The 24,949-nt window shown below is 39.2% G+C and overlaps 1 protein-coding gene and 1 pseudogene across 4 annotated transcripts in view; both read left to right on the top strand.

Annotated features, from left to right (window-relative positions):
• The window catches only part of LOC146462749 (uncharacterized), an 84,008-nt gene extending 59,624 nt beyond the window's left edge, over positions 1 to 24,384 (top strand). Inside the window, exons 7-11 of one of the 3 annotated variants that reach the window (XR_014857058.1) lie at positions 16,779 to 16,877; positions 17,695 to 17,793; positions 18,492 to 18,590; positions 20,947 to 23,567; positions 23,646 to 24,384. Coding sequence is in view for 2 of the 3 variants with exons in the window: in XM_085085234.1 (XP_084941360.1) it covers positions 16,779 to 16,877; positions 17,695 to 17,793; positions 18,492 to 18,590; positions 20,947 to 23,439 (2,790 nt within the window). In the remaining variant the exon portion in view is untranslated. Of the gene's footprint in view, positions 1 to 16,778; positions 16,878 to 17,694; positions 17,794 to 18,491; positions 18,591 to 20,946 lie in introns of all 3 variants that reach the window. The other 2 variants (XM_085085234.1, XM_085085235.1) reach the window with 2 other exon arrangements.
• LOC146462750 (uncharacterized) lies at positions 18,770 to 20,581 on the top strand (annotated as a pseudogene). The gene is made up of 2 exons (XR_014857059.1): positions 18,770 to 19,137; positions 19,251 to 20,581. The product of XR_014857059.1 is annotated as an uncharacterized LOC146462750 (transcript).
• Positions 24,385 to 24,949: the final 565 nt, after the last annotated feature.

The following is a 24,949-nucleotide window of genomic DNA, read 5'->3' as shown; positions in this document are numbered from 1 at the left end:
TCTTCGCATTACCCAATCCATAACAATCAAGAACAAGAATCCCGACATATTGCATCCTTGTTTTACCCCAGTTTTTATGTCAAACCACTCACATGTTTCCCCCTGATCTTCTACAGCACACTTGAAGTCGTCATAAAATACTCTTACCATTTTCACGATCTTCTCCGGGATTCCATACTTAGCCATTATTACCCACAGGCTTTCTCGGTGGATAGAATCAAAAGCCTTCTCAAAGTCTACGAAGTTCAGGTACAGGGTTGCCTGCCATTCGCTGACCTGCTCAATAATGTTCCGCAGGATGAAGATCTGGTCTGTTATACCCCTCCCCTTTCTATAACCTGCCTGTTCCTTCCTCAGCCTTCTATCCACTCCATTTCTCACTCGCTCTATGATGATTCTACCGAGTACCTTCCCCACAACGGACAGTAAGGTTATTCCTCTCGAATTTTTGCATTCTTTGGGATTCCCTTTCTTCGGCAACTTGATAATTAGCCCTTGCTTCCAGGGTTGGGGGATCTTCTCAGACGTCCATACTTTTCCCAACAACTGATGGATTTTTGTTGCTGAAAACTCTATGTTTGCTTTCAATAGTTCGGCCGTGATAGAGTCAGTTCCTGGCGCTTTCCCATTCTTCAATCTTTTTATAGCTTGTTTGACTTCACCTAAAGTTGGTTCACTGATTGAGATCTCTTCAATGACGTCATTTAGTTCTAATTCATATACCTCATCACTTAAGACTGGGTTTTCTGGTTGGTCTCTATTGAGTACTTCTTTAAAGTGCTCCGTCCATCGTGCCTGTACTTCGCCTTTTTTATTGAGAAGGTTTCCATTTTTATCAAACACTGCTGTGCTTTGCTTAGGTTTTTCATCGCATAATATCTTGGTGAGCCCGTATAGTGTCTTCATGTGTTGGTTTCCTGCAGCCTCCTCCGCCTCACAAGTGATCTTCTCCATCCATTTCTTTCTGTCTGTCTTTATGCTTCTCTTCACTTCCCTGTTCTTTTCTGCATACTTGGCCCTAAGCTGCTTCTTGACCCTTTCTGACCGTGTTCCCAGGATCTTCCTATTAATTTCCTCTCTTTGGTCTATGAGGCTCCATGACTCCTCACTTATCCACGGCTTCTTCTTCTTCCGAGGTCTACCTAAGACTGATTCCGCCACCTCTGTATATGCCTTCTTCATCACCTCAAAGTCTTGTTCCACTTCTTCGCTTTCTTCAATTGCTGTTTCCTCGTTCTCCAGGACTTGGTACCTATTTTGCAAGGCAACGTTAAACCGCCGTAACACCTCTTCATTCCTCAACCTTGCTGTATCGTACTTGACTCTACATCTTTTCTTCCCTGCTGTTTGTTTACTCAATCTCAACTTGACTACTGTACATACAAGATGGTGGTCGCTTCCGATATCTGCAGACCTGTATACTCTCGTATCTTTCACCGAATTCCTAAATCGCCTGCTGATTAGTACATGGTCTACCTGGCGGTCTATCTATTAATTCAATAAATTAGATTAAAAAGCTCATTTTAAAAATTTCTGTTTTTCCCAGGTTGATAGCTATTCTTGTACACATAGATTTGTTTATTTTGGTTTTTGTAGAAACTCAAAACTAGGTGCTGAGTTCCATCAGCCTTTGATATTGATTTACTAGAGAGTCAAGATGTCTTTTTGCAAGGGAATAATCCAGACAATAGGAGGATTTGTTTAAGCGAAAAAAAAAATTGGGGGGTTAGGTGCACTTTAACTTAATCTACATGTACATGTAAGAATGCAGTATATTTTTCCCATTTAAGAGTACAGACAATAAAAATGACATCAGATGTAACGCGCGCTCTTTCTCAACGAGAAAAATAGCCAATTCCGCTCGTACTTTTTCCATGTTATTGTAAAAAGCAAATCGACTGCAGTTTTCTATGGTCTATACTCTTATAGACCATAAAATGATGCCATAAAATGTCCAAAACTTAGCAGTGAAACCACTCGCCTGCGGCTCGTGGTTCCACTGAGTTTGAGTTTTGAACATTTTTTGATGTCATTTTATGGTCTATAAGAGTATAGACCATACAAAACTGCTGTCGATTTGTTAATTAGAGAGTGCATATTTTGTTGACCTCGATCCTAAGTTCTCCCTCCTCAGTTTGCCAAGTTGGTGATGATATCATCTGCCCTTACAAAATCTGCAGGGGGTGCCAGATTCATGTCCCAAGATCCTTTCATTCATGGCAATCAAGGTTGGTTGTCCCATACAATCTCGACTCCAATCTGTGTAAGGAGTACGTTCTTTCTATGTAATTTTTGAACGCAATAAATTTCGTAAGTCTAATAATTTATTCAACAGGAAAAAAATGTTTTTGCAGTCCCTAGCCATTTGTTACCTGGTTTTTAAAGTAAGCAAATTGTTTGACATGAAATCAATAACACTTGGGTAATTAAATCCTCAACCGTCCCTGTCAAAATCTTTACAAAAAAACAAAACCATAAAGGGCAGTTATGGAGTCAGTTATCCCCAGCAGTTTTTTTACAGGTTGCTACATGAGAGTTCACTTGGAGTAAAGTAAAGAAATAATACAACAATTAAGGGATAATGAAATTTTGTGCTGTGCAGTACTGATTATACAACTGGGAAATCAGATAATTTTCTCTGGAGTGTAAATTTCTGTGTGGGAAGGAAACCACTTAAATTTTGCATTGCCCAAGTGAGTACATTTGGTCCATCAGTGATCAAAATCCTGGGGTAATGGGTTTGAATCCTGCCAAAGGCAAAGATTTTTACTTTACCTTGGATGGCCAATATTTCCTTACTGAGGTAATACTGAGAAGAAAATTAGGCGGTTTTCTTAACCACAAAAATTTACACTGCAGATTTCATTCTCTGGTTTCTCAATTTAAGTACAGGCCTTGCTTCAACCTATTAACCTTTGTCCTTACAAGCAAAATCCCAATTGAAGAAGTCATTAGACTGCTAAACATTACACTGCTGCAGCCTCAGACATCACTCCAGCTTATGGGTAGCACCTCATCTGAGAAGTCCCATTCATTTTTACACAGCAAGATTAACCTACCATGTATCATTATTTTAATAAGCATTCTGCAAAAAATATTTCTTATATTACTTTTTATCATCTGGTTTTTCCGAGAAAAATGGAATGGTGCAAGAGTGCTTAAAGAGAGTTGAGTGTGTATGTAATAGTCCTCTTCTGAATTCACAAAATGATGTACAGCTAATATTTTGCTTGAAATATTGCAAATTAAAAGCATTTTATTACTTCATTCTTCAAAACAATCAATGGTTTAAACAGTGTTCTTATATAAATAAAGAATATTTTACATAAACCCAGTGGACAGAATGGAAAAGGAAAATAACATTAGTGTTTTTCCTTATGTTACTGAAAAAGGTATACCAGACTATGGATAAGGTGTAGAAAACTGTACCACTGGTCACTGACGTCACAAAACCCATGAAAAATAAACAGTTATTGTACGGTAATCAGAAGTAAGTAAAAGAAAACAATTAACTTGGGGCATAACATTTGTATAATAATATGATAACTGAATCACTTCAGTGGAATACCAATTGTTTTTAACCTGCAAGGGAAACAGAATTTTGTTCAAAAAATAGGAGGTAAAAATCTGACTGAAGCAAATCCAAGAGAATTAACCACTATTTGTTCAAAGAATCAGGAGTGTCGAAAAATTGAGGGTTCAAATAGCTGAGATTGCACTGTAAAAATTAATACCTGTACATATTAATTTTCATAATTCATTACTCACTACCAAATTTGAAAGTTTTCTTTTAATTAAAAGAGATGGCTGATAAGAAGTTTGGCCTTTTATCTGTAATCACAGTTATCAACAGAAGCCACGGTCTAGTTGCATTAAACATGGCCTCAATATCAGCCATCTCCTCTCCAGATTATTGGTGAGTGATGGGAAATGTATACAGGGAATGCCCCTTGTTCAGCATATTTTTGTTATGCCTCTTTATCAGTTGAAAAATTATAAGAATGATTGAGTGACAGTGCTCTGTTGCTTATAAACACAGCTAGGCCCAGGCATCCAGTGGTCAATCTCTGTTGAACACCATGATAGAGCGATAGCCCTACCTGGCCAACTAATTAAAATCTTTACTGCTGAAGAAAAATGTTACATGCTCAGTAAGTGCCTATTCTATTTGGTTCCTGCCATCATAAACATTCATAAAAAGGTAAGAAATTAAATACATAGCTGGATCTATCCCTTGATGGGAGAAGTGCACAGAAACGTTCACACAAGAATGCATAATTTACAAGTTTATGAACTGCCTCAACAAAAACTTCAATTAACAAAGTGATTCTTGAGCCATACAGTGTTTTCATCACATCGGTCATGATCTGTGATGGTAAATAAGAAGCTTACATCAATTTATTTTTTGTTACGGCTAAAACACAAGGCCTAAATCTACCAGAAAAAGTTTACACCCTCTGTGCATGGCTTTTGTGCCCAGGCAGTGGCAGATTTTTAAACACTCCTGAGGGAAGGTTCATAATTTATGTATATGGGGGCCTATGATTATTTATAAAAATTCTCCCTTACATATTTTGGAAGCCCCCCCCCCCCCCCCCACCTGATGATGTTCTAAAATAGATATTTTTTCCGTCCTCCCCCCCCCCCCCCCCCCCATGAGCTATCCTGCAAACCATGGTAAAATACCATGCCTACTTCCCCCTATCACCCTTTTTAACTTTAAAAACCTCCTTTAAAATGGAAAATACAAGCATTTCTGGAGTCTTAACATTTAATGACATTTACATTATAATTAACTAATAAATTTCACTTTAAAAAATCCTTTACTAAAAATTAAAATGATATAAAGGCTGACATTCACTGCATAGAGAAAGCAATGGTTTTATGTTATAAACCACATTTATATAAATAGCTGTTGATAGCTTTGCCAAGGAATCATTCTAATATTCCATGCAGAATAGTTACATTGATCTAGCCCCCTACCTTCTTTTTTTTTTTTTTTTTGAAAAAAGAAATATGTTCAGTCATCATACAAATTGATTGTAACTGTATAAACTCTTTAAGGTGGCCGAACACAGTTTGCGCGCGCTTTACAGATTCTGTCAGTGATGCTATGAAGCGCGCGCTAGGGTTGTGGTACGCAAATACGGCAGTCGATAAAGCGATCCCTCAATTTCACATGAAATGGATAATGATTCTGTCAGTGATGCTATGAAGCGCGCGCTAGGGTTGTGGTACGCAAATACGGCAGTCGATAAAGCGATCCCTCAATTTCACATGAAATGGATAATAAAGTTAAGTTTTGATCCTAAATAACTAAGTTTCTCGTTTCTGGACTCTTTTTTCTTTTCTTTGCAAGCAAAAAAGTCATTCACCAAGACCTTTTGCATGCTTTTCATCTTTGCCATGAAACCCATTTAAAGCCACGCATGCGCATTTGACCAAAAAATTGTGACTGGTTGTTTTCGTAGAAATGAACTGTTTTCTAAGGAACCGCTCATTAGAATTTCGTGACATTTGGCATGAAAATAGTTTCCTAAAAGCGTAACTCGCCTAAAAAGAGAAACCTAAATCCAACAGAGGGTTTCTTTACAAAACATTAAAATGCAAAATCAATATTTACAGGAGATCTCTCTGTTAAAATTACATGAAAGTAGTGCAACTGTGTCAGTGTTTTGTGAGTTTTTCTGGATACAAAAGATGGAAAAAATCTAATGAGTACATTTTCTAAAAATAAAGGAAACCTACTATTTATGGACGTTTAATAGTTCGCTGCGTTGCCATGGAAACGGTACTTAGCTCAACAAGACATACGAAAATACATTCCTTCTTAGTTACATGTAGTCTTACACCATACCAATTTTGGGCGTCCAGAAGTACATAGTTTCCAAATAACGTCTTCTAACACCTGTACACTGAAAAACTGTATTCGGCCACCTTAACATACCAATAGATTGTCTTTAAAAATCAATTTTTCTCGAGAAGAAAAACAATTGCAGCCAATTTTCAATGTGATCTATAACATAAATAATGTTGTTAAGATAATGTTGTTTGATGAAGTCAGGTTCCGAGATACCGAAATGTCCAGAATTTGGAGACTCTGATTACCTCATCAGGATACATCGAGCATATGAAGACAGTGGCCAGGGGGAATCCGAAAGAACTAATTCTGCAGTTGGAGATGGTAGCCATTTTCGATAGCAGTTCTATAAAATGGGAATACAATTTTTCATGACAAATCAGGCGGAGAAATTTAGAAGATAGCTGTGACTAGCTGACTATGAAAATCCCGAAGATAAAGAATAGAGAGAAATGCCCGGAGGGTTGGTCATGACACCATTGCACATTGAAGATGCACCTGTTCTGTCAGATTACATTGAAGGGCATTTGTGACAGAGAGAGAGGAGGCATTTTTTTTTCAACAGTACCCAGCTATTCATAATGTCATGAAGGGATAAGAAAGTTCAGAGAAAAACATGTCCCAGGCTATAATTATTTTGCTTGAATTTGTGACCATAAAATAAATGATCACCATGATGTCGGAGAGTTATACATGGAATTTGTCAAAGATAGTCCTACAAGGTTTAGAAAGAGCAGCAGTGTGCTTCATGCAAAAACTGGTTGGCTGGCTCCATGATGGGCAGAATTCCACACCCTTTCCCGGATGAAGAAAAAATAAGGTACAAATTAAAGTGTCTTTGAATCTCTGGCTACTTCTTTAGACGAAACAGCACAACCAGTTGATTACTTTATGCCTAGAGTGCAAATAAAAAAATCATTCAATGAAGGAAAGCTGAACACAGTGAGAGAAATTACAGACTTTTCTTCTATAGTGTACCTTTGTGGCTTCTGAGGACCTAGTTAAAATATACCTAGACCATTTAAATCATCTCCATTTCTCCAAAGATTTGCAAAATCAAGCAACCATCGAGAACTGACGAAACCGAGGACAAGGATTACAATTGTAGAGAGTTACTACTATTGACTACAGGGTTAAAATCTCTTTATGTACTTTTTGACCTTGACATTTACTTGAAAAAGAAAAAACACTCCCCTCCATACAAGAAAAAATTGAAAAATGAAAAGATTGTGTCAATAACCAGTCAACTACAATAAGCAAGGGGACAGACATTAGCCACAATGAAAGTGCCAGACCAGCGTCTTTTACAAGCTAACCGCCAAACACACATCTGATCATCAAAGTGATGGAGACGACACTGTTGCTGTGGGCGAAACATGGTGCAGTGAAAGTGAGGGGACGTTTAGTGAGAGTGAGTGATGATAGCGAGTGTGAACTTGACCATCCCCGGCGAAGAAAAGGTGCAGCACTAGAAGTGGACGGAGTGCCACACCCTTTGTGTTAAATTGGTGAATTGCTTAACCCTAGATAGTATAGAAAAGTGCTTAGACCTTAATAATATTTTTTGTTGCTTAACCGGCAGGGGTATTTTGCTGAATGCCGAATGTTGCATTTTATGCTTCCTATGGCAGCTTAGCATTAAAGAGGTATCATGAATTTGATGAAATTTCAAAACCAAAAAATGTTTGTCTGACAACAGAAACAAAAAAATTGGTGGCTAGGTTTGTTATAAATTATCACCCCAGTGAAAGAAAACTGTTAGTGCCTCTGGCCAGGGACAGAGTAGGTTGCAACGGATTGAAAGTTGAAAAATTTTACGCTAATGTTTTTCAAGTTCTCGTATTTTTGTTTCCAAAATGTGCTAGAACAAATCACGAGTCGTTCCTCAGTCAAGAATTGAGTTGATTTTTCTCCTCTCATTGTTCTAGAATTATTTTGTAGTAAAGTGAAGGTCTTATTTCACCATTTTGAACTAAAGAGGTCAATTAACCCCCATGATACTTCCCCTTTAAGCAACGAATGAAGTTATTTAGGTCTGAGCACTTCTCTTTACTGTCTAGGGTTAAACACTGGTTATACAGACATTTAGCTTTAAGTTGTTGTTATGGCAGCCATTCAATCAAAGGACTTCTATGAATTCGGCATTCAGCATTCTGCAAAATACACCTGCCGCTTCAAAATCAAACTTTAAATTATACTCGGCTTCATGTGAATACATATACTACCTGTTATACAAGGTAGTAAGGTATCCTCTTGAATCCAAAAACCCATTTCAGTAAAAGAGGCATTCTAAGCTACATGATTATGTGAGCGGGGGTCCAAAATCAAATATCAAAATATTACATCATGTATGTACACTACAGGTAAATATTCAGGACCGGTACTTCCTCCTAAAGCTTCCTATTGATATATTTTTTTCTGTTGTTATTATTCTTTTTCAAGGCGAACTTGTGTATATGTAGCAATCAGTTCAGAAATAAACTAAACAACGATCTTTAAAAAATGTGCACAAACAAGCGAATAAATATTTTGCGTAAGCTAATTGTATTGATGAAAATGAAATCACACTTCGCTTAAAACGTTCTTTGAAAAGATTTTCAGTCAAGAATACTCAAACATCTTAAACTTTGCCCTTATATCCTATTATTTTAAGTATTTGTGTTTGTTCTCTGTAAAGATTGCCACAAATAAATTTTAAGATAGAAATATTGCGAGAAAAAACTTGTCAGTAGTTTTCACAGTGTATTGCAAGAAGTTTGTTAGACTAACTATTTTACCTGAGAATCAAATTTTCTTAAATGAAGCAAAACGGGATGAGATAAGAAAATAAACCTCCGAGGGAAATAACAAACATGGACCAAAAAATGAGCACAAGAGACTGCTCTGACGTTGGCAGTAGCTTTTACAAAAGTTACACAAGTTGCAGCGTCAACACTTCAAGAAAAACAATATCTTGCAAAACAGCAAATTAAAGTTTTGTCAACAAAATCATATAAAATAACATACTCGCCTCTTTGGAGATCGATAACAAGTCCTTTTATTCCATTGCTGATTTTTCGTTCGTTTTACAACGTTGAGTAAGCGAAAAGTTTCACTTCAAGAGGAAAAATACAACGTCTCGTCGCGTCGATCGGATCAGAGTAAAATGATTTCTCATCGGCCGCTGTTTATGTTATCCCGCCTCTAAAAGAGTCCATATGTTTCTCCCGCCGCTAGTTGCCATGCTCTTTTTCCCGCTGTTGAAAAGCAAAATTGGAGGAGAATAGAAAATAAAAATCTAAGGAAAAAAATTAAAAAAAAAAAGCCCGAAAAAATAAGCGACAAAGACTGCTCTAAAATTAGCCGTATTAGGCTTTAGCTGAAGTTAAACTGCGTATCGACAGTGCAAGAAATCAATATCTTGGAAACCAGCAAAGATTTGTCAACAAACTCGCCTCTTCTGAGAATAACCAGTCCTTTTATTTCACTGCTAATTTTTTCATTCGTTTTACAATGCTAAGTGAGGGAAACATTCCACTTCAAGAGGAAAAATCCAACGTTTCGTCAAGCCGGATCGGACTAAAATGAGTTCACTTCAAGAATCGGTTGCTGTTTATGCCAACTCTCCCGCCGGCCGCGAGTCGTATTTATACTCTTTCTCCCGCTTTTGGAAGGCAAAATTTTGAGTAGATTAGAAAATAAAACTCCAAGGGAAATAATGAACATGGACCGAAAAAAGTGAGCTCAAAAGAATCCTTTGAAGTAAGCAGTATTTAGCAGTAAACGACGTGTCAACACTGCAAAACAACAAGTTCTTGCAAGACAGCAAACAAGCAAAGTTTTGTCAACAAAATCACATGAATTTACTCGCCTCTTCTGAGAATAACCAGTCCTTTTATTCCAATTCCTGATTTTCCGTTCGTTTTACAACATCAAGTGAGCGAAACGTTTCACTTAAAGAGGAAAAATTCAACGATTCGTCGCGCTGGGTCAGAGTAAGATGGTTTCACTTCAAAGTTCTGATGACGTGCAAGTCGATTTGTTTCTCCCGCCGCTAATCGTCTTGCTGTTTCTCCCGCTGTCGGTTACATAACTTGACTTTGTATTTTGTTGTCTTCAAAATGTCTTTGTGTATTTCTTAAAAGCAACTTCCCGCCATAGTTAGTAGAGAGAGACGCTAAACAAACAAGGGTCGCAGCACGATTGCAGCACAGCTTCACACAATCTGACTGTTCCTGTGGTATTAATTGCGGTTGTTTCGCCCGCAAGTCGACTCGCCCGAAACAGTTTCGCCAGAACTTGCGTCGATTCGCACGACGAAATACACCGTCACTTGTGAAATGTTCGTGGCTAGTCTGACGCGGCGTTTCGTCTCGGCCAAGAGACTCTTCAGAGACCTTTAGAATTTGTAGGCAAACTCGTTGAACATCGCGCTCAAAGTCCCGTTCGCAAATTCAAGATGTTAGCAGTCTGGCCCTCTATCGCAGAAGGATTCCCAACCGCACGTACACGAGTTGAAATTTATACAATAAAGAATTGAAAAAATGTCACTTGTGAAATGTTCGTGGCTAGTCTGACGCGGCGTTTCGTCTCGGCCAAGAGACTCTTCAGAGACCTTTAGAATTTGTAGGCAAACTCGTTGAGCATCGCGCTCAAAGTCCCGTTCGCAAATTAGCCACGAGCTAGCCACGAACATTTCACAAGTGACATTTTTTCAATTCTTTATTGTATAAATTTCAACTCGTGTACGTGCGGTTGGGAATCCTTCTTCGATAGAGGGCCAGACTGCTAACATCTTGAATTTGCAAATACTTTCTTTTGTTTCAGTAATCTAATATGGCCAGTAGTCAAGTGAATGAAAACGCTTTATACATATTGTGAAATCTCTGTGTGTCTAATTACTTTGTGCGCGCCATTATCAACATGCAGCAAGGAATCAATGAAGCGGAAAGAGTTTTCTATTGTCTGAGCGATTCCATCAATATCTCCTTCAAAAATCTGTCAATACCCATCTACCTTAGCAGTCTGGGCGAGCTGGGGCAAGCCTTCCAGATCCATTGTTTCATACAATGACGTCACTATTTTGGCTCTACTGATCTATTCATACCTATGACGTCACATTGAGGGTTGATCGTTGATCCACCCTGATCTACAGATCCAGAGGGCGTAGAACGCTCATACCATATACTTCTTTCATCCAAAAGGTTTGACCGTGTAGACAGAAAATTTTGCGGGTTTTAATTTTTAATCCGCAAAAATAAGTTCCCGCAAAATAAAACGACGCAAAAATTAACTCCCTTCATTCAAGTTAAAACTTCCGCTTTACTGGGACGAAATACATTGCACTTAAACAAGAACATTAAAATGATTTTCCATTCGAAAAAGCGACCACGTAGCTTAGATACATTCGCTAGTCTGTATCTAGTCTGTATTAACGAAACAGTGTTTTGTTCAACCTCGTTCCCAGGGTCTCTCCTCTTCACGTCCCAGGGAGCTGGGACGTGAAGAGGAGAGACCCTGGGAACGAGGTTGTATTTGTTGTACATGGTAGGGGTAGGCTTTTTGTTTTGTTTTGTTGTTGTTCATTCCCTTTGTGCATAAGGTATTGCAGTGTAATATGTAAGTAAAGTGACCTGTGACTCAACACACCGTATAAAAAAAATTTGGAAAAATAAAAATTTCTTCCACTTAAATGTTTTGCTGCTTGAACAGAGAATCACAAAAATTAGTTCCCAGCAGAAATTTCAGTCATCTCAAACCACAAAAACTTGTTCCCGCAAACCACAAAAAATCGCCAATCCGCAAAATTTTCGTGCTACACGGTATATAGCTCTTTGGCCAAAAATTACTAAAGGTTCTAAATTTGGCCAGATGCGATCAAGTACATTTTCTTGTCTTACTTAACACATGAACTACAGTGCTAGTCAAATTACTTGGGAGAGATCTCGCTACCCTGCCCTCTCAATGTTGGTTCACAAGTTTGACAAGAACAATTGCCGAAAACAATATTGAGACGGGCGAGAAGAGCAGGAGAGGGACATTTACCGCTTGGTTGTGAACTGTCCCAAGGGAACTTGACTAGCACTGTAGGATACATTTTTGTCTATAACTACAGTATGTCAAAAGCGTAGCTTGCTTTGTGAATTAAACTTGAACTTCTAAGTTACATTTGATTTTCATGTACTATGTTACTGAGGCTTAAAGTCACGACACAACATCTAGATGCAGAGCAACAGGAGATATTTAGTGTGCATTTCAAACAGCACATAGATCTGTACATGAAATACAATACATTTTTTCCAAGCAATCAGCCATACGAAGGAGTGAGTGGGTTCCTAATTAAGCAGTTAGAAGACATTCACAATGCAATTGTAAAGGGATTCAAACTTGGCTGTTTGGTAATTACTGCCCAAAGCACTATTCTTGGAAACCTTGAGAATTTGTTGAGTGTCTGTTGCTCTTTGGTAAAACGTGATTCTTTGCCCATCGAAAATACATCTTAGTTACTATTTCATTATTGAGCTTGAAACCTTTTTCTTCCTTGGTGTAGCTTTGGTTGTTTGAAAGTCAGTGGTCTACTTCTGTTGTATAGCCACAGTGGCCATGGTCAATGGAATTGAATGCAATACAGAATTTACCAGTTCGACTATTTCATTTTGTACAATTAAACAGACTGGCAATTTATTGTTATTCAACCAGGGGAAGCAAGTAGCAGTGGCTTTCTACCTGAACACACTGATCAAACAAGAAGGGACTCAAGACAGACTGATGAATTTCAAAAGGTACAACCTTTTCACTTTTGTTGAACACCATAAGAAACCGATGATATTGAATATATGCGTGTACAGGTGACCCTTTGGAAGAGGTGTTACACTAGGAATTGAAAACCACAGTCGTGTTAGCAGTAACCTGCTTAGATGTAGGGATGTGAAGAGGTGTTTTTGTTGCATTTTCAAGAATTGAGGTTTCTTAAACTTCTCACATGACAATTTACTGCGCTGTTTACTTTAAAAAATGGAAAGCATAGGTTAGTCTTTGCTTCTGCATTAAAAAGGAGAAAGAAGAACTGAACAAAAATCAGTATAAGCGTCTTGCGCCTGCAAATAAAACGCCAGCCAAGGCAACTGATCCATTGCAACAAACCGGAAGCTCAAACATTAACAAAATCCCTCAATTAGTTCTTCAAGAAGCCCTCAACAGAAATAGTCTGATCTGTTTTCAACAAATCACATTTATGATTTTCAGGCGAAACTGCTGAATTTTCTCCTAAACACGTTATTTTAAAGTCAAGTATTACCTGAGTAATTGTTATCGTCAGCATTTGATAATCCATTATCTACTGTAAGGCCGATGTGTTTATTATCAACAGGCATCAAGAAGTGCTCTGCGCAAAGCTTCAATCAGTGGACAATCTGAAACTGTCAAAATGAACGAAAAGTTTAGGCTGTAATCTTCCCAAATGCCGCCATTTGGGACTTTTGACGTGATATGATTGACGCTATTGGGAGGAAGCAACGTTCCTTCTTTGTGAAACAAAGGACAAACATATGACGTCATCGATCCCAAAATAATGGCGAGCGGAAAAATTAAAGGCACAATTGACGCTGATAAAAACTTGTTTTGTCCGGCATGCAAAGATGATTTGGACGTTTTCAAGCTCTGTTTGATATAATACGATATTCTTAACAGTTTACCCCCTCAAACAATAATTTTATCACGAAACCCGCGTGTCTCTACTGAAACTGGACCCGAAGCTCTGCGTGACGTCGCACTAGTTTGCTGACGAGATTGACGGGAGATAAAATGATAACTGCTAATGTGGGGGCCACAAAGTGACGCTTTTATTTCACCCAACATCAAGAACATCGATATAATAAACATCACGCAATCTCTTAAGCAAAGGTGGGGTTAAATATCGGCAAAGAGCCAAGTCATATTAAAAGGCAACAAAAGACTAAAAAGAAAGGCAGGAGCATGGGGAGGGGGCGGGAAAAATAATTCTTCTACAGTACCGGAAATCTGTGTTCGGATGTTAACACGATGGGAATAAAGGCGAGAAGGACCACGAGATAAATTAATCTTGCCTATAACCTCGGTGTTATTAGATCTGACCTCATTTCATTGGCTTAAGTTATATGATTGACAACGCTCCTTGCCCCATGCAACGGCACACCTAAATACTTAACTATGAACGACGGGCCTCGAGATAAAATTACATTATGCTTCTGTCATAATGTTGGCCTTTACTGCGCTGTTTACTATAAAAAAAGGAAAAACATTAAATATTTTGTTTCTTTCTCCATTGAAGAAGAGGAAGAACAACCAGGTTCATTAGTAACCTCTTGCATCTTACCAGGGCAATTAAGCCACGACTGCAAGACTTTTAAAATAGGAAGAATTCAAATCACGTGACCTGGATATTTGGCACCTCCAGGAAACAGCAAATGCTAACTTTGACTCCAACCCAGGGTTATTTTTTGGGATTGTAGAGTTAGGGTCATTCCCTTGGCCTTTGGGTCAGGTCTTTGAATTAGGAATTAGTTTTGTGTTGGAGTCGGGATTTGGGTGTCGACAAGTCACGTGGCAAACTTTCCCATCACACTGCAACACCCCTGGGGTAGTTAAAGGAGCTCTTGAAGGCTTCTACCAACTACTTTCTCCCACTAAGCCCTAATTATTTGCTTACTAGACTAACACAAAACTTTCTAGTGTTACTAGTACTAATAGTTGACGCTAGTTTTCGGCGTCTGTGTTATCGAAATGTGAAGTACAAAGAAAAAATATTCATTAACCCTTTGGGAACCAACAACACCGTTCTTGCTTTTATGATTTGCTTCTTGATTAACTTAAACTACAACGTCCTGATCATGTGTGAATGGCACCAACTGGTGTATTTTGCCATCATCACAGCCAACAAACCGACTACACCTCCCGACTTTCGCTGCATATCACCGTTCGTTTGGCAACAACCCAAAATGCCAATTTCTTGGTCAAAGAACAACACCAAAAATTACACTTATTTATCGCCAATATTTAATCCAAAATATTTGTTCAAAAATGAAAAGTCTACGTTTACAGTGAGTCTCAAAGTCAGACCTTTGTATCTGACTCGAAGTTGTCATCTCACCGTTTTTCGCGGGCTATACTTCTCCCATTTTATCAGACCCAGTCTTGCGTATCTCAAGTTGCCTCGTTCACGCCCAAAAAGAATTCAGGGTAATTCAGCCATAGCGCGAGGGTGGAACTCCTCCTCCTTCTATTTCACCGTTTTTTTTTTATTATTATAAGTGTCAAGCCACCCAGTACTACCAGCAAAATGTTGAATCCATTGAATTTTTAAGTACTCCAAACTCGCCCAAATTGCCTTGGTAGGTCCTGGAATCCATCCACAAAACGGCCAGAGAGACAACTACACTCCTTGGCCTTCATGTTTGTTACACAGCATGTTTGGCGACTCAGTCAGCATGATATCACCTCTCACCTCTGTTTTCTTTCAGAGGCTTGCCTCTGCCCACATTCCAGCTTAATGATCCCAGACTTGGGGCTTCTGCAGAGAAAAATAGCTCGAAGAAACACTTATAAAGCGATAGACTTACCAGATTCGAGCTCATGCACTTGCTCGAACAAACAACAACCGTCCTGTGCATCACTTGACAATTTAATCTGAGCCCACAGTTTCTTATGATCGCAGACATTTTTATGGCATCTCCGTGTATAGAGAAATTAGGGTTCAGACTATTAATCGCCAAAAATTAATGGAAAAAAATGGCACACACCCAGTACTCTAAGGGTTAATATCCTAAATTATACAATGAACATTGTAAAACTCGCGTTTTGATTGGTCTAGAGGAGTGTGTGATTAGAGTATAGACACACGATTGACGTCATCGAGTGGTGTGACCGGCGCACGTGATTAGAGTCTAGAGTCCAGCCAGAGTGACTCGTCAACAAAGTTTTGCAAACTGTTTTTGCGAGTAGCGGACAAACACAGGCAAATTTTCGCAGGAAAGGAAAACTGCCCAATAAAAAAATTGGACAAAGACCGTTGAGAGCGATCTAAACCAGGACAAAAATGCTAGAACTTTGTTGTGAAGTGAAAAGGAAGCAAATAAGCTTATTTGTCGAAATATATCGCCGATAGAAATCCGGTAATGGCGAGTAATCGATTACAAATCGCAGTGAAACGACTAACATGCTGTAATATTTTGAGGTCAGGATTTCCTTCTGGAATAAAGGTTAGTTTTGAAAATATTGTTAGTGAAATTCTTCCGGATTATACTCTTATTTAGAGGATCACAATTGCACGTGTGTAGTAGTCTAAAACTGAGTTTGCTGGAAAGTTTTTGACTCAGCTCAAGCAACGCAATGCTCGCTTACGAAATGTGTTGAAATGTCTTGGTTATTGTATAAAACAAATAGATTCCATTTTGCCGTGGGTCTGTACTCTGATAACGCACAGAGGACGTCAAAACGTGGTGAGAACATCAGTCACGCTAATCGCCTGCGGCTCGTAGCGTACTTCTTTGTTCTCACCATGTTTTGACGTCATCTGTGCTTTATCAGAGTACACACGCACGGCAAAATGGAATCTACTTGTTAAATACTAACAAAAATCTCTCAATTAGGTTTTTACCAACCCCTCAACAGAAATAGGCTGGTCAGTTTCCAACAATCTACATAAATGACTATCAGGCCATACTGCCGCAGTTTATCATAAGCTCGTTATTGCGTTCGACGTAGAAAGAACGCACTTCAAATACAGATTGGAGTCGAGATGTATGGGACAAAGATGACTGAATGAATGGATCTTGGGACGCGTATCTGGCACCCCCCGCAGATTTTGCAGGGCGGATGACATCATCACCGACTTGGAAAAGGAGAGAGAGCCTGGGATCGAGTTCATAGAATGCACTCCCTAATCTCTGATTATTATCAACAGGTATCAAGAAGTGCTCTGCACAAAGCTTCAATCAGTGGACAATCTGAAACTGTTAAAATGCTTCTTGATAGTGGTGAAGATGTAGACCAACGAGACCAGGTTTCAATTTATTCCATTTGTAGAGATTAACGTGTAAACAATTATGTTTGTTCTATTGTTTTGTATCGTGTTGTGTTGCGTCAGGTTGAATTAATATGTTATATTGTACCGCATCGCATTAATAATAATAATAATAATAATAATAATAATAATAATAATAATAACATTTCTAATGCGCAAATTTCATGAAATGTTCAAATGCGCATGACAAGATTAAAAACGGAATAAAAAGGCTAAAAAGCTAAAATTACAATCAACAATAAACTTACAATGATTAAAAAAAAATCACAATTAAAAGTAAACTCACAATAATAAAAACAACTATGATAAAAATGCGTGACGGAATAGGTGAGTTTTTAGCTTGGCTTTAAAAGTACTAACTGTGGTGGCGCTTCTTATGTCAAATGGTAGCGCTTTCCAAAGTTTCGGCGTAGCACAGGTAAAAGAACGGTCACCAAGTGTAGCTTTCGATTTAAAACGCGGATAACTAAGTAAAAGATTATCGCTAGAATTCCTTAGCTTATATATGGATGGGAGCCTAAGAGACATAAGGGACGATAAATAACTAGGCGCTAAAATTAAAAATTAAGAATCTTAAAATGGTATCGTTTGTGTGGCAACCTTGCCTTTTGATGCTAATTCATGACACATCCACCTTTGGAAAAACTTTAGGGGTTGTTAGTGCCTTTATGCCATGGATTTAACCACTGGCTAACTACACGATGTTTAATCTGTTGTAAATCTGCTTTCTGGTTGCAATCAAATATACGTATTGTGAAACCCCATGCAATTTTCTCTGCGCATCTTTTTTTTCCAGTTTTCTCTGACGCCTCTTCATCTTGCCTGTTGGTATGGACAGGAATCTGTTGTCAGACTGTTGTTAGAACATGGTGCAAATGTCAATGCTCTAGACAGGGTGAGTTAAAATTCTTACATATGAAATAAAGTTAATTATTGCCTCAGGAATATTCATATACGTATGTGACAATTAACTTGTACGGAGACTAGAAATTAAAACTAAACACCGAGTTGAAATGTTACAACACTGAATGCTTCACTGAACACCTGAACGGCGTCAACCCGCACATACAATTTACACTACAAGTGGAAGGGGAGGGAGTCTTGGCTTTCTACGATACCCAAATATATATGGAAGATGACGGGAGCATCATCACCACTGTCCAGAGGACAGCCACTCTGACCACCTACCGGTATCTAAACTTCCAGTCCAATCATCGCAGACAACAGAAACAGGTGTGTTTTCCACATTTAATTGAACATTGCCGAGCTCTTGGTCACTGAGGAAGAAGACAGAGATCGGGAACGCGAAAATATTAGGGAGGCCCTCACAGTCAATGGCTACTAGAGGTGGGTCTTTCAAACTCCATGAAAGACCCGGAGATACAAGAAGAAAGATAGGGAAGAGGATAACATTTCCCCTGTAGTTCTTGTCTATGCCAGCAAATTGACAGAACACTTGTCTCGCGTCGTTAAAAAATACGGAATTCCCATCTGCAGTAGTCCGTACAACACGCTTTAGTCCCTTCTGGTCGATCCCAAAGATTAACCGAAGACGGTATCTGCATTGACCCTGCAATCTTTCTGTGTTTTTAGTTTCAACGCACGGCTCTTCAGAAAGCTGAACGCCAAAATTACCGATCCATAGTGCAGTTGCTTTTGGAGAACAACGCAATTCCAAGTTTTCAGCAACCGGTAAGATATATACCAATCAGTTTCTGTCTTTTTTTCTGACGAAAACGAAGAATAATTAAGAAAGTGTCCAGCATATTCATTTATACGTGTATTCACTTATTTATTTAGGTGTCCGCATTTACTGAGCAAATTTTTTCAAGTCTTTCTGACTGCAAAAGATGGTTTCCAATAAATGTTTTACAATAACTGTCTAAATTCGCGTGCGTTCATTGGCTAATTTTTATCATCAATAAGAGTACAGACAGATGAAATTTTAATTAATGCGAAAATCTGTGCAACTTTTGAAGTAACAACATGGAGGGCGATACGCCGGACTTTAATGTTTTCCACTTTAGTTTTCTAGATGACACTCTCCCTAACTGGGAAAAAGAGATAGAATTGTCAGATACGGAACTTCTCTCCTGTGCAGAAGCTCAAGTAAACGAGGCAATTGAAACAACAACTAGGTTTCCAAAATTAAGCGGAGACGACCTACAAGATATTGTTGCAAACGCGGAGTCCAAAGGCTCTAAACGAAATACAAAGTGGTTTGTAAAGATGTTTGAAGGTAAAGACACGCGATAACAATTATGACAGTCTAGTTTCTTTCAAATATTTGCGGCTAGAATTCTTGTTGTTCCCTGGAAAACGTAAGTTTCTCACCTTCCGTTTAATTTCCAGATTGGTGCTTTGAGCGAGAAATAAACAAAACCTTGCTCGAAATGAGTGAAGAAGAGCTAGACGAAAGCCTTCGACGGTTTTATGCTGAGGCCCGCACCAAAACAGGTGAAGAGTACAGCAGGTCGTCGCTTCTTGGCTTCCGTAACTCTGTTGAACGGCACTTCAACGCCAACAACCGGTCGGTAAAAATTACGCGTAATCCAGCTTTCAGCCGTAGCAACAAAATGCTGGAGAGCAAATTAAAGGCACTGCGACGAGAGGGAAAAGAAAACGTCCAGCATAAGGCAGTTATTGAATCTGCAGATCTGATCAAGATTAATAACAGCCCTTTCATGAGTCCACACACTCCTGACGGCCTGCTTCGCAAAGTTTGGTTTTACGTAACCCTTTACTGGTGTCGTCGTGGTTGCGAAGGCCAGCGTTCACTTCGCCGCGACAGCTTCAAGTTTGCCAAGGATGCTGATGGAAACGATTTCATAACGATGTCTCATGACGAGCTGACAAAGAACCACCAGGGGAAGACCTGCGAGGAAAGGCAAACTCGCCTATACAGCATTGGCCAAGATGGCGACGCATTTTCATGTTTTCAACTGTACGCAAGCAAGCTAAATCCGAAGCAAGAAGCTTTTTTCCAGAAGCCCAGGTCAGATGCGAAATTCCGGTTTTCTGATGCAGTGTGGTATGAAAACAAGCCACTAGGTGTCAACCGACTGTGAAAGATCATGAGAGAAATCTCCCTTGGAGCTAACCTCTCGAAGACGTACACAAACCACTGTGTACGAGCAACCGCCATTACGTTGTGGTCGGATTCCTGCATTCCAGCTCGTCACATAATGAGTATTTCAGGCCATGTTAGCGAGCAAAGCTTGGCTAGCTACAACCGACGACCGTCTACAAGCCAGCTCAAAAACTGCTCCGACATTCTGTCAACAGCCCTGCAGAACGGTCAAGCTCCAGTTCCGAATGCCATCACCGCTCAACTATCTGCCCGGCCCAACTTTGCTTCGACGAGTACAGTCTCTGTGATGGCTCCAAATGCCTCACTCGGTGGAATTTTCAATTCATGCCACATCGGTGAAGCTCAAGTGTTCGTGTTTTCGAATCAATGAACATGTTTTCGCAGTGTGAATTTGATTCAGATTGATTTTTTGCAGCAAGTGAGAATTCTAATTTATGCAAGCTGCAAACTTCATTACTTCAACCTTCAACTGTCAAACTGTCAACTTTTTAACCAATGAAATTTTATTGACTGTTGTAAGTAGCCAATCAGAAAGCGAGAAAAGCTATTGACAATGTTCGCGTCAATTTGAGTAAAATCCACGTTTACGGCTGTTTACTGTGTCTTTTCCCCTCATTTTAACCTGGCAATTAACCATTTTCGGATTCATGTTATTGTAAAAAACAAATTGACTTCAGTTTTTAATGCGTCTGTCCTCTTATTGATGATAAATTGCGTCATAACATTGTCAAAGTTTGCTGTGGAAATCACTCGCCTGCGGCTCGTGATTTCCACAGCAACTTTGACAATGTTATGACGCAATTTATCATCAATAAGAGGACAGACGCATAAAAAACTGAAGTCAATTTGTTAAATTTATTTATTTTGTTCTTACGATTTTGACACAAATCCAATAAGAAGGTCAATATGAAAAGAGCAATAGAAAGTAAAATTCACCTTAAACGTTTTAAATTGCAGTCCAGTCTGAAGATACTAGCCCGCAAAGCTGTCCTAAGTGTGGACAGACGGTCTGGCTTTAACCTGCTGCAGGCGGCTGTCGTAGAAGCGAAATATAACATCGTTTCGGAAGCGAGTGTCCTGCTCGATGACTTCGTGAAAGAGATGAATGTTCAAATTACGGGAAATGGCGCTAACGTATTTGCTGGAAAATCTGCTGCTGAAATTCTGTCAAGTCTGGAAGGGAGACGGCCAGGTCATGATGACATCGACAAACTTTACCAAGGGATGGTCGAGAAAGTCAAAACGCTAAATGAGCTGCACCGGCGTGCAAAAAGTGACGATGTGGAAAAGGTGATAGAGCTTGTTTTAAATGACGGTATCGATATTAATGTCTCAGCACCAAGCAATTCCACACCTTTGTTGTGGGCGACTCAGTCATCTTCAAGTATGTTGATCAAAACCCTCATTGATCTCGGTGCAGACGTAACTGCTCAAAGAAGCAATGATAAAACAGCATCTTTGTTGATGGCGGCTTATTGTAACAACTACATGGCCACTCGCCTAATTTTGGAGCATGGAGCTGATGCGAATATCCAGGACGCTGGCAGATATACACCACTTCATGTATCTACTCGTGAAGGATTTTTCAACATTTCCCAATTGATAATTGATTCAGGAAGCAAAATCAACATCAGGAACACAGATGGCAAAACCCCACTTCATATTGCAGTTGAGAAAAATGACAAAACTCTCATCAAACTGTTGCTTAAAAACAATGCGGATGTGAACATTCAAAAGTGGGTAGGAGATACACCACTTCATATTGCAGTTGGGAGAAATGATGAAAGTCTCGTCAAGCTGTTGCTTAAAAACAATGCGGATGTGAATATTAAAGGCGAGATGGGATATACGCCACTTCATATTGCAGTTAAGAGAAATGATGAAAGTCTCGTCAAGCTGTTGCTTGAAAACAATGCGGATGTGAACATTCAAGGCCGTTATGGACATACACCACTTCATACTGCAGTTGAGAGAAATGATGAAAGTCTCGTCAAGCTGTTGCTTGAAAACAATGCGGATGTGAATATTAAAAGCAAGATGGAAGATTCACCACTTCATACTGCACTTGAGAGAAACGATGAAAGTCTCGTCAAGCTGTTGCTTGAAAACAATGCGGATGTGAACATTAGAGACTTGTCTGAAGATGCACCACTTCATATTGCAGTTGAGAGAAATGATGAAAGTCTCGTCAAGCTGTTGCTTGAAAACAATGCGGATGTGAACATTCAAGACCTTAATGGAGATACACCACTTCATACTGCAGTTGAGAGAAATGATGAAAGTCTCGTCAAGCTGTTGCTTGAAAACAATGCGGATGTGAACATTCAAGACCGTAATGGAGATACACCACTTCATACCGCAGTTTATAGAAATGATGAAAGTCTCGTCAAGCTGTTGCTTGAAAACAATGCGGATGTGAACATTCAAGACCGTAATGGAGATACACCACTTCATACCGCAGTTTATAGAAATGATGAAAGGCTCGTCAAGCTGTTGCTTGAAAACAATGCGGATGTGAACATTCAAGACCGTAATGGAGATACACCACTTCATACCGCAGTTTATAGAAATGATGAAAGGCTCGTCAAGCTGTTGCTTGAAAACAATGCGGATGTGAATATTAAAAGCGTGATAAAATATGCACCACTTCATATTGCAGTTAAGAGAAATGATGAAAGTCTCGTCAAGCTGTTGCTTGAAAACAATGCGGATGTGAACATTCAAGACCGTAATGGAGATACACCACTTCATACTGCAGTTAAGAGAAATGATGAAAGTCTCGTCAAGCTGTTGCTTGAAAACAATGCGGATGTGAACATTCAAGACCGTAATGGAGATACACCACTTCATACTGCAGTTAAGAGAAATGATGAAAGTCTCGTCAAGCTGTTGCTTGAAAACAATGCGGATGTGAACATTCAAGACCGTAATGGAGATACACCACTTCATACTGCAGTTAAGAGAAATGATGAAAGTCTCGTCAAGCTGTTGCTTGAAAACAATGCGGATGTGAACATTCAAGACCGTAATGGAGATACACCACTTCATACTGCAGTTGAGAGAAATGATGAAAGTCTCGTCAAGCTATTGCTTGAAAACAATGCGGATGTGAATATTAAAAGCGGGATGAAATATGCACCACTTCATATTGCAGTTAAGAGAAAAGATGAAAGTCTCGTCAAGCTGTTGCTTAAAAACAATGCGGATGTGAACATCCGAGACCGGCGTGGAGATACACCACTTCATGTATGCGCCCGTAGAGAATTTATCAACATTTCTAAGTTGCTAATTCAATCAGGATGTAACATTAACCTGCTGAACTTCATTAACAAAACCCCACTCGATCTTGCTATCAGCGAAAGTAATGAGACTCTCGTAAAGCTCTTCCTTGAAAAAAACGACCAAGGCTCAATGTACCAGAAAGGATATTCACCAGCGGAACATCTCTAGAAGATCCACTATTACACAAACCTTTTAGGCCTAGGCATCATGGCGAGGTAAAGAGAGCATTTACAGACAAATTTACAAAAGGAGATTCACTATTACACAAACCTTCTGGGCCTTCGCGTCTTGGCGAAGTGGAGAAAGAAAACCTTGGGAAGATTGCTAAAGATCCACTATTGCACAAACCTGCTGGGCAATCGCGTCTTGGCGAGTTAGAGAAAGCGGAAGAAGAACGAATTACCAGTGGTACAGACACACACAGCTAGAAATGCTAGAAATACCAGAAGCACTGGGGAGAGACAAGAAGCGACAGAGAGTGCGGCAGTTGGTAGCAAGACTGATAAACTGCTTCTGACTTATTATTAGACTTCAACAACCAGGTCCCGGTTCTTGGAAAGCCGATAAGTGCTAGTCCAATGTTAAATCACCCTACGCTAGGGTTCAAATACCTTCTTTAATTACGTTCCTTTCGCGAAAAGACGATAAGCGTTAAAAGGGATAAAGAGTTCAATGTTACCCACCTAGCAAGGTCAGTTGACTCATTAATTGAGGCAGCATAACTTTGCGCTACAAAGTCTGCAGAGAGCAATTTATGTTAGTTATAGGGAAGTTTGTTTTGGCAAATGGAAAACTTCAAGGAAAAAAATAATTATCGAGAAGTCGTCCAAATTACTGTTGTTTTTGCACTTTTTTAGCGATTTGCAAAAAAAAAAAAAAAGATTTTTTAATGTATGAGAAAACAACTCTTTTATTTTATCCTATAAGTATTTGAACAAGTGTCTGTCTATTTTGTATATTGCATACCAACAGTATAATACTCTTCATTGTACATTACCAAGGAATGAAATGAACGTAACAGTTTAGCAATGCTTTCTAGAACAAGATCTAGTAATGACAACTATCTGCTGTGCGTGGTGTTCATCCACTTCAATAAATTACTCTTTTTTCTCATTTATCAGCCTTGTTTCAATTTGATCGCAAATGGTACCAGACGATCGATTTTTTTTTTTTCACAAACCGGAAAATGACACACGACGCGGACAAACGAGCTGTTCCAACGCCTCACGGTACAGCCATAAATATTTGATTTCTTCTTTTCTCGGAAAACCTTCATCCTAATGAAAGCTGATTCAGGCCAAACGTAGTCTAGGGTAAGGCTTATATCACCGCATTGCTCCAGCGACCGTTTTGGCGTTCTGTGGACCTACCAACTCATTTTTGTTCTTTTAAGACGTACCTGCATGTAATACAAATGTATCGTCATTGGCGATGAATTTATCCTTGAAAAATACTGATAGAGAAATCTCGAGAAATCAGTGTTTTGTGATCATGCGATCGAAACACATGCCACAATATTTCATACTCGGCCAGTTCCGTTGCCTAAATGCTGGTTTACACGCTACGATCTGTCGCATCTACATTTTGAAACCCGATTTACGACCGATTCATAAGATAAAAATCGGCCTGATTCAGTAATCAGTCGTAATGCCACGGATTATTTCTCTAGGGTCGGGCC

The sequence above is a fragment of the Pavona decussata genome, unplaced genomic scaffold (assembly GCF_977016875.1).
Source record: "Pavona decussata unplaced genomic scaffold, jaPavDecu1.1 SCAFFOLD_185, whole genome shotgun sequence".
NCBI classification, from domain to species: Eukaryota; Metazoa; Cnidaria; class Anthozoa; order Scleractinia; family Agariciidae; genus Pavona; species Pavona decussata.
Note: the sequence above shows the minus strand (reverse complement) of the source record. Positions and strands in the feature narration are given on the sequence as shown.